This window comes from Micromys minutus (assembly GCF_963924665.1).
Source record: "Micromys minutus genome assembly, chromosome: 11".
Taxonomy (NCBI): domain Eukaryota; kingdom Metazoa; phylum Chordata; class Mammalia; order Rodentia; family Muridae; genus Micromys; species Micromys minutus.
Window position 1 is genome coordinate 24,735,030 of NC_137980.1, and position 10,264 is coordinate 24,745,293.

The window sequence follows — 10,264 nt, forward strand, 5'->3', positions numbered from 1 at the left end:
CTCTCTACTAGGCTGCCTTGTCTAGCCACAATAGAATAAGATCAGATAGTCCACTGCAGCTTGATATGCCAAATCCATGGGAGGGCTCCCCTTTTCTTCAGAAAGGGGAAAAGAGGTGGATGGAGGAGAGAGGGAGAGACTGAAAAGATAGGAGGGAAGGGAAGTTGCTATCTGGATATAAATTAAACAAATCACTTAATTTAAAAACAGTAAAGAAAATAAAATTTTTACCCTTTTAAAATATTTTAAACTATATTAAAAATAAAAATAGACATATAAAAAAAAAGAAATTCTAAAAGGAGACTTACACAAAAGGTAAGTGGTTATCCACATTAAATTGGAAGTCCAAGTAGGCATCTGGCTTTAATCTTGGCCAACTCCAGGAAATGATCTCATCAGACCACTGAATTTCTCTGAATCTTTTAGCTGTGTTTCTTGTTAATTGCTTCACTTATTAAATAGGCTTACTTACGTGGCAAGCCCTCCCATTTTTTAGTCTTTTCAGTTTAACAATCTCAGTAGAAAAAGATAGTTTTCTTTTGTAGCTGTACAGACTTGAATTCATTCTAAATAGTGTATATTGAGTAATGTAGCCACCTGAATAAATCTCTATAGCTGGGGAGTGAACATTCTGTCACTTTAGCAGTGACAATGAAACTTACAGGGAACACCTAAGATGACAAAGGTATGTTTTTCCCCAAAGGAAAGGAAAGATGCTTCTACTGATAGAAAGTCCAGTGTGCCAGAAAGAAAATGATGATGATGATGGTGATGATGGTAAATCAGAGTCCTGTGGTCTCTGTATCTGTATCTTGCTTTCTTGTCAAACTAAAAAGTATTGAGAGAACAATTTACATTTGCTTATTTCCATCTTGGTCACTATTCCCTCACTAAAATTTAGGTTCTATGTTACTTTGAGACTGTTCTTCTTGGGCCCTAGAATGACTTAAGTCTTAATTGCTCCATTCAGTGAGAGCTCTCTGAAGGACTTGACGCTTCTGTTGTGGCCTGTGGAAAGCCTCTCTGGTCTAGTTGGTTGCTCACATCACAGACTCTTGTTGGGCTCATCTTCTTGCTGGTGTCTCACATGGATCCATCCCCTTCTGTTTTTGTCTCCCTGCTTCCCTTCTCCCCCTCTGCTTTCTGTTTCTATCTCCCACTTCCTCTCTTTCTCTCTTTCTCTCTCTCTCTCTCTCTCTCTCTCTCTCTCTCTCTCTCTCTCTCTCTCTCTCTCTCTCTCTCTCTCTCTCTCTTTCCCTCTCTCTCTACTGCAGACTTCTACACAATACCTCCTAAGCCACATCTTAAATCACCGGCTAACTTCTGATAGGTGTGTCTTTTTCTAAGTACAAATCCATGCCTGTAACCTCCCTCCTGGGTATAGCTGCCTCAGAGTTAGCAGTGTCCACACCTAAACTCTGGTCATTTTGTGCTGCATTCTGCTGCTTCTCTCTTCCCCTAGATCAGTGTGTGGCTCTTCTGAGCTGCTAATAAGAGAGAAAGGATGCTTCTAAATTTCTCACTCTACACCTAACTCAGAACAAACCAAGTGTCTGTGTCATACCTCACTTGCATACTCACTTTCATCTGCTCTTCTTACTGACACACAGCCTTCATCTCCTCCAGTTGTTTCAATAACTTTCCTACATGTTGCCTGCATCAGTCTATTATTCTACAATCCATAAATATTCAAAGCACTCAAACAGCATCTGATCAGGCAGTCTACAGTCATGTGAGAGCATCTTCCTTCAGTGGTTGTCTTTACTGATCAGAACACAAAGATCTTAAGATAACAATTCCTTTGGCATGTCTGACCCATGCCTGTCTGTACAACTCCAATGAGTTCTTCTTTCTCTTACTCTGTGCCCCAGAAATCCTGAAGACTCCTAGCTCTGCCTGCTCTGGCCTCTCAGGCGGCTGTTCATCATGGAATCTCTCCAGCTCCAGCCACAGCTCTGTCAAGCCGAGAGAGCTGCAGCCACTCTTCACATGGCTTTAATCTTAGAGAAGTCTTCCACTCTAACTGTTCTTCTCACTGCATTTCCATGGACGCTCACACTATTTCTGTTTGCAGTGTTGTCCTACTGTGTGTGACAACACACAGAAGTGTAAGTGGGAACTGTAACTGTAGGCTCAGCTGACAGATGAAGAGGGTAGCACATTCGAGCGAGAAGGCCTCAGAAAAACAGTGCTTCAGGCTCACACTGTCTTATGAGAAATGCTTGTTAAATCTCCAAAGTCCTTCAAACACTGTTAAACTCCGTGTAGATTTTATACTAAGCATTTTATGATAATTTAAAATAAATTTCAGTCAAATAAACTATGTTAAAAACAGATGATAGTGCTGAAAAACTAACCTTCTTGGTATACTATGTTACTATTATCTGTGTTCTTAACATTTTTCAGTATGGGAAAATACTATGGAGTGGGCTGCTACAAAATTATTTATAGTAGGAATTAAAATCCATTAAAATTGTGGGGCTGGTAAAATGGCTCAGTGGGTAAATGAACTTGTGGTGGCAAATCTAGAGAGCTGAGTTCAATCCTCAGGATATACATAAAGTAGAAGGAGAAAATTGGCTCCACAAAGTTGTGCTCTGTCCTCTACCAATGCACTGGGGCATGTGGGCACATCACAACACAGAGAAGTGAATCTTACCTAAGATTAATCTACCTAAAATTAAATTTCTTGAACGTCTCAGTACCTGTAATCCAGTAAGTAGAACTGAGCAATGTACCAGTACTTGACATGTGCTTTTGAAAATTGCTGTTCAATTCTGCACAGCAGTTGAAGGACATGTCTCATACATCAGCTTAAAATGATATGTGCTGTTGTGCTTCAACAATGCCTACACTCTTGTACACACATAACAGATTTTCCTGGATGGGACTATTGTACGACTTCAAACGAAAAGGCCCCTCAAACAGTGATGTTCAGCCACCATGCTAATACCCCTGGAAACCACGGTGTTGCAGATTCAGATAAAAGCAAGTCTTCAGACATTCTGAATGTGAACTTGGAGTTAGGAAATGACGTTTGGGACGACTTTGATGATGAAAGCTTAATAGAAGGTATGAGCTTTTCAGCTGATACTGAGAAGAAGGCTGTATCAGGTAAACTGTGTGTTTTCATAAAGACATTTCATTAGAAAGGCTTTAAATAGGTTTATTTTGGTCCCCAAGACTCTTTAATATTTTTTCCTTTTTGTATATGTTTGTTGAAGTAAGATTCTAATTTTTCACAACCCTAAAAAAAAAGAAATATCTCTTCCACAAAGAGTGTTTTTCCCTCTGTGGGCAAAGGCCAAGGTTGCTTCCTGCTGGTGGCATCAGAAACAAGGTGGGTTTTTCTTTCTTACCCTATTTCCCCTCTCTTTTTAATTTTTTAAAATTATTTTCTCTTATCTGTATGAGTGTATTGCCTATTTGCTGTGCAGCATATGCATGCAATGCACACATAGACCAGAAGAGGGCATCTTACCCCCTCCCCCCCCAGAACTGGTGTATTGGATGGATCAAGCTGCCATGTAGGTGCTGGAATTCAAACCAGGGTTCTCTGAAAGAGCAGCCAGTGCTCTTAACCATTGAGCCATCCCTCCTGTCTCTTGTTAATAGTCCTATTACATCCAGGCTGTGTATTAAATTGTTCCTCAAAAAACAGACTATCCTGGTTTCCATTCTGAGTTCACATAGGATCTCTGCAGAGGACAAAAGTGTTATGTTTGTATTCATTTGCTTTCAAGGGAAGAGAATAGCCTGATTTCTAGTGGAAGTGCTCACTTTTTGGGTATTAAAAAAAAAAGTAAGTAAGAAGGCTAGTTCTTTCTGTGTTGGAAGGTGTGTTTAAATTAGACATAAACCAAAAACCATGACACAGATAATGAGTTATAGACAGATTTGCTCTGATTACTAAAACAGGTAATTGAAACTCTTAGTAGTCATTTGAGTAGAGGAAAAACATGGCAGTCTTCTTGCCAAGTGGACAAAGAAACCAGTTCCTCAGCTGCAGAACACCCTTCCTCCCACAACCATCTGAAACACATCAGAACAGAAGGCAACAACCAGTTAGAAGTTAAAGTACTATTGTCATGGGATCCTAAAGACCTCATACTCTTCTCAGGAAGGTCAGAACTTGTCACTTACACAGAATAAATCTAGAAATCTATGGTGTAGGTCACTAGGAGCATTTCTTACATCATTGAACAACTATTAACCTCTAACTGAACACTGTTGATGTGTCCTACAAGCTATGATGTGTCTCTATATGCTGACCCTCTGGGGTGACATAATCCTGTACGGTCATAGCTTGTCACTGAGAAAACCTTTTCTCCATGTGCAGAGTATTTTAAACAATTCCTTTCAGACCATTAAAAAGGCTGAATAAATTTCAATTTAGTCATATAGCTATCTGAATGACCAAATTCAATCAATGCTGATGAGTTGAAGAACTTTAAACATAGTGGCTAATAAACTATGTGTTTAATGGTTTATTTTCTTAGCTTTTTATCTTGTTTTCTGTGTAAATTAGTTTTGATAAGAAGAATTGCCCATTGTGTGGTCTAGCCCTTTGTCAACTTTACACAGGCCAGAGTCATCTAGGAAGAGGAAGCCTCAACTGAGAAAGGGCCTCCATCAGATTGCTCCCTAGACAAGTCTGTGGGGCATTTTCTTAATGATTGATTTGGGAAGACCCAGTCCCCTGTGGGCATTCCTGAGAAGGTAGCTGGAGGCAGGGTATGAAACAAACTGAGTAGGCCATGGGGAGCAGCCCAGTAGCACTGTTGCTTCTCAGTCTTTACTTTGGTTCCCACCTCCAGGTTTCTGCCCTGACTTCCCTTCATGATGATAAGCTGTAAATTGAAACAAACCCTTTCCTCCCTGGATTTATTTTGGTCATGGTATTTTATCACAGCAAGCAAAAGCAAATTAGGAACATATTCCTTCCTTTAATTTTTTTCTAATTCCTGTTTTTTTTTTTGTTTTTGTTTTTGTTTTTTTGGGTTTTTTTTTGTTTTTTTTTTGTTTTTTTTGTTTTTTTTGTTTTTTTTGTTTTTTTTTTTTTTTTTGTTATGGCTTTATCAGCTGACTAAGAAACTCATGCTCAAATTTTCTGTGAGTCCTAGGGAAGCTGAACTCAGTCCTCATCTCTGCACAGAAAGCATTTTACCAATCACCTGCTCAGCCCTGCACTTCTCTCTAAACAGTCCTGCTGAGAGAGATGCCTTGGGAAACTTGGACAGCACTTCTATTAACTGCCAACTAGCATGTCACTTCAAATGTTCTCTCCTCTCATAGGGTGTGGAGACACTCATGATTCCAGTCTAGGCGGAAGTAAGCTACCCTTCCAAAAGTCAAGCAGCAGACTGCAAAGAGACGTCTCAAACAGGCAAGCTTCAGAACTTGAATCTGTAACTCCTAGAACTTTATATCCTCTTGAAACATAATTGGAGATGGGCTCAGGCCATTAGGTGTCAGAGAATCTCTGAAATTTGCTAGCATTGGAGGTTTCTTTCCTGAAGTGCTATTGTCAAACTGCTTGCATCAGAACCACCTAGCAGTGCTCATTAAGGTCTGAGTTCTTGTCCCACATCAGACCCATGGAATCATGGTCTCTAGTATAGAACCCAGGAACTTCATAGTTTCCAAACAAGTGGGAAACAGGCAAATAGGCATGCTAGGTTTACATTTCTTTTTTTAAGAAAAGGATGTCGGCTTAAGAAGACAGGCCACGCACAGGATCGTTGATGTATGCTGTGTGTGGCTATGGGAGTAAGGATGAAATTGCAGAGTGTCAGGGCCTGGAATGCTGCAATAAGTACTACATTTCATTCTCAAATGCAAGAGCCTTTAGAAGACTATCTCTGAAGAGCATTGCTCAGCTGTAGTTATTGCTACACTAGTGCTACCTACAAAATATAGTTTAGTGTTGGCAGATACTGTGATTATTCAAGGAAAGTTAGGAAGGTGACACTTTATGGGATGCTTCTCAGTCTTTACATTTTGACATCTAGTTCAAAGAAATCCACATAGTTGGTATCACCTCCATCAAAGTACAGCAACCATGTAGACCAGGATTAGTGTAGGGTCTCCATGGTTCACCTCCATGACAAATGATGCAGACTTTCAGTTTAATCATTGAAGAGTCATTCCAGAAGTGATGGGGAAATGAGGTTAGAGGCAGATTTTTCACATATCTCAGACATGTGGCTGGGAGGTGGCTGACTGGGTGAAAGTACTTGTTACTAAGCCAAATGACCTGAGTTTGAGCTTCTGGAAGGAAAGAGACAACTTCCACAAATTGTCCTTTATCCTACACACACACACACACACACACACACACACACACATACAGAAAGAGAGAGAGAATTTTTTATATCTTAAAGATAACCTGTGCAATTTGGCAATTAATGAAATATGCTAATGAAGAAGGAGAAAGAATACATAGCAGCTAGATATATGGAGCTATTTCTGAGAATACAGGAACCACAGATTTGGGAAAGAAAAAAATTCATCTTGGAAATGTTCAATTTGAAACAGTTTTGCCAAAGTGAAAAATGCATTTGAAAATAACAGACTTGATTAGAAATCAAGATGGAAGAGGAATTTTGGCCGGAAGACAAAAAATGCTGCCAGCGTCTATTCAGGGGCTACATAAGTGGTCACTTGGCGATGCTGAGCATTAGGCCCACAGGACTTCAGACTCCACAGAACTGCAGATGTTGGCTCCTTGCCCACACATTGTTGGTTTCCTACTACTCTGCCTAAGAGCACTGTTCTCTCACTAGCAAGCCACTCACAGCCAAGGCAGCTCCACTGACCAGCAGCTCCTGCACCTAAGGTGCTCTGAGTTCGCTCTCCTCAGCCATCTAGCAGCTTTTTAAAGTTATCCTCTTATCCCTTTCTTTCTTTCTTTCTTCCTTTCTTTCTTTCTTTCTTTCTCTTCTTTTTTCCCTTGTTGATCTTTTACTTTTTAAAAATTTTTTGATCATTTTTTACAGTCTAGACTTTATCCCCTTACTGGTCCACCCTCTAACTGGTCAACATCCCATACCTCGTCTCCAGGAGGATGTGCCCACCCCTCACCCCCATCAGGCCTCCCCACTCCCTGGGGCTCCAGTCTCTTGATGGCTAGGTGCATCTTTTCTCACTGAAGCCAGACGCAGCAGTATGTGTTGGGGACCTCATATCAGCTGGTGTATGCTGCCTGGTTGGTTATCCAGTGTCTGAGAGATCCCAGGGGTCCAGGTTAATTGAGACTGCTGGTCCTCCTCTAGGGCTCCCTCCTCCTCAGCTTCTTCCAGCTTTTCCCTAATTCAACCACAGGGATCACCAGCTTCTGTCCATTGCTTGGGTGTAAGTATTGCATCTGACTCTTTGAGCTGCTTGTTGGGTCTTTTGGAGGATGGTCATGATAGGTTCCTTCTTACCCCTTCCACTTATTGATTTTAAGTTTGAGTCACATAGAAAGAACAGAAGCAGCAAAAGAGAACAAAGCTGTGGGTAGGGAAAGACAAAAACAGCATGAAAACCATTTTCTGCACCATGCACTTAATAAACTACAAATAATTCTGGAATAGTTTAGAAGATAGATTGTTTAGAACACATGCTCACACAAAACCCATGAAAACACTATTAGAAGTTGCTCCGTGGGAGAAGGACCATGAGAGCTGAGGACTTGGTGTGCCTTTAAAGCCTGTAATTGTGTATGTAAACATATAAACATATCTATAGTGTATATGTGTGTATATTGTACACACCTATAGAAGCCAGAGGACAAACTTGGGCTCATTCCTCAGTTACAGTTCATATTACTTTCATTATTTTCTTTTGTCTGTGTACCTGTGTGAACATACATGCACAATGGGAAGGAATATGTTAAGAACACACATGCCAGAAGAGACTGTCACTGTCCTCTTACTGTCCCTGAGCCTGAGCCTCAGGATTTCTTGGCTACACTGGAAACCTAAAAGCACCTGTGATCCTCTTACCACAGCTTTACTCAAAACAGGAGCTAGAGGTGTGGGGGACACCTGGCTTGTTATGTGGGTCCTGGAATCCTAACTCTAGTCGTGGGGCTTGTGCAACAGTCACTCTTCAATGCTGAACCGTCTCTCTAGTCTGTGGTGGTTGTGGTAGTAGTGGTGGTGGTGGTAATTGGTTGGTTGGTTCTTTTGGTCTGGGGGTTTGTTTAGTTTTGTTTTTTGTTTGCTTGTTTGTTTGTTTGTTTGTTTGTTTTGAGACAGGATCTCTCACTGGTCTGATCTCAGACCAGGCTGGCCCACTGGCTGCCAGGACCACCTGTCTCCATTTCCCCACACAGGGTTCCATGCATGGATCATGTTTCACCTGGGCTCTAGAGCTCCAAAGAGCCAAGCACTTACAACACAAGCACTTCATCAGCAAAGCGCTTTTCCCAGCTGTGATTTCTATTTTCATACAATGGTCTGTTCCTGTGTTAGATAATCCCTCACTGATGGCTTGTTTACCACTTCATATCTAGGTCCTAGCATAATGTATGGCACACAGTAGTGAATAGTGAGTGTGTTCTCGTGTATGAATTTAATACAAAGTTATGAAGTCTTGTATGTAGTTGTATGAACGACTGTGGTACCTATGTGAGTCCAGAATATAGAAAGGAGGATAAAGGTTAAGCAGTGAAAGTTTAGAAAAGATTTACAGATTTCTGGATTATAGAAAATCAAGCATAACCCTGAATCTTACAGGAAATTGTTGAATTTCTTAAATAAGACTCTAATCTGAATGTGTAAATTGGGTTTATTCTTAAGGAAAGGAAATAACCAGATGTGATCCTAGCACTCAGGCAGGCAGATTTGTATGAGCTGAGGTCAGCCTACAGTAATTCTCAAGACAGCCAGAGCTACATAGTGACACTCTTGTTTCAAAAGAAAAAGAAGAGAAGCAGGAGGAAGAGGAAGAAGAAATACCAAGTTCTTAATGAGTATAAGAAACAATATCAACTTTTTGTAATAACTATTCCTTATATTGTCCAGAGTAACTATTAATAAGCTTTATATTAAACTTTGTGTCCTTTGCAGAGTAACTGTTAATGTAGAACAGTGATGGCTTGTTTTTCATGTTTGTGGTATTTCATAAATAATTAATTTTAACTTTTAGTTTTGTTTCGTCACCTGAGAAGCCGGATGTTTATTTACCAGACCATTCCATGTACAACTTTGGGCCAACCTCTGTAGCAGAGTTCCCTCAACAAGCTGGAAATGCAAGTCTTGTAAGCCACATACTTTTGTTTTTATTTCAAAGTTTGATTGAATACATAACTTTCAGTGATTGCTACTTTTAAATTAAAACATAGGTCAATTTACAAGAGAGAAGACAGCCAACTCTCTCACCAGTGATTGAGAGGATGTGCTTTACCCACTCTAAGAAAATACCACAGTCTCCCAGTTTTAAGGAAGTGGATATTTTTATTGGAAATAGTGACTCTAAAAAGGAAATTGATCTCAGGTAAGAGCTCTTTAAATACGTTTAATGACTTTACTAGCAAAATTTTTACAAAGAAATTAATTTTAAAGATGTGTGTGTGTGTGTGTGTGTGTGTGTGTGTGTGTGTATGTATGTATGTGTGTGTGTGTGTGTGTGTGTGTGTGTTTGCCAGTTTCTCTCCTCAGAGAGGCCAAGCTCAGAAACCTACTTATGCTGTTACTGAACACTGTTACATCCCAGTGTGTTTAAAGAATGACAAAGAGATTTGCTCCTTACCCTCACAGCTCACAGTCTGCTGTTGCTTACCCACTGACAAGCTTATCATGTCATGTTTGCTGTACTAACCTCACACTAACTTCCAAGTGTAACTATACTGTAATGTTAAGTTGTTTACCATGTATTTTTAAAATAAGTTGGTTTACATAAAAAAATCACTTTTATATTTGCTTTTTCCCTCTAGAAAGTATTATCCGGATGATGCAGCTGGAGAAATGAAGGCCATGCTGGGAATATTTAATGGTATTTTCTAAAGATAAAAATATAGTTAATAAGGCAAAGTATGAACATGTGTAATGACTAAAAATGCTTTTTATTTTTAAAGATAACTGATAATTGTTCAGAATTTTTCTCTTAAGTTTGATTCATTCCTTTACTTTGTTATAGCAAAATATATATAGGCTGATACATTTTTATTTTTATTGTAACTTCTGGAAGAATGGTTTTGTCTCAGTAAACTGATAATTAAATTATCATAAATAATTGATTATTAAACTAATTTTAATAGTGACTTATATTTAATTTT

The 10,264-nt window shown here is 39.6% G+C and overlaps 1 protein-coding gene across 3 annotated transcripts in view; it reads left to right on the forward strand.

Annotated features, from left to right (window-relative positions):
* The window catches only part of HFM1 (helicase for meiosis 1), a gene marked incomplete at both ends in the record, with an annotated part of 80,778 nt that extends 70,786 nt beyond the window's left edge, over nucleotides 1-9,992 (forward strand). For 2 of the 3 annotated variants that reach the window (XM_080925597.1, XM_080925598.1), the window contains 5 exons: nucleotides 2,875-3,114; nucleotides 5,296-5,386; nucleotides 9,136-9,247; nucleotides 9,332-9,483; nucleotides 9,923-9,992. In XM_080925597.1, coding sequence (XP_080781723.1) covers nucleotides 2,875-3,114; nucleotides 5,296-5,386; nucleotides 9,136-9,247; nucleotides 9,332-9,483; nucleotides 9,923-9,992 — 665 coding nt within the window. The remainder of the gene's footprint in view (nucleotides 1-2,874; nucleotides 3,115-5,295; nucleotides 5,387-9,135; nucleotides 9,248-9,331; nucleotides 9,484-9,922) is intronic. The other variant, XM_080925599.1, reaches the window with a different exon arrangement.
* Between the last annotated feature and the right edge of the window lie 272 nt (nucleotides 9,993-10,264).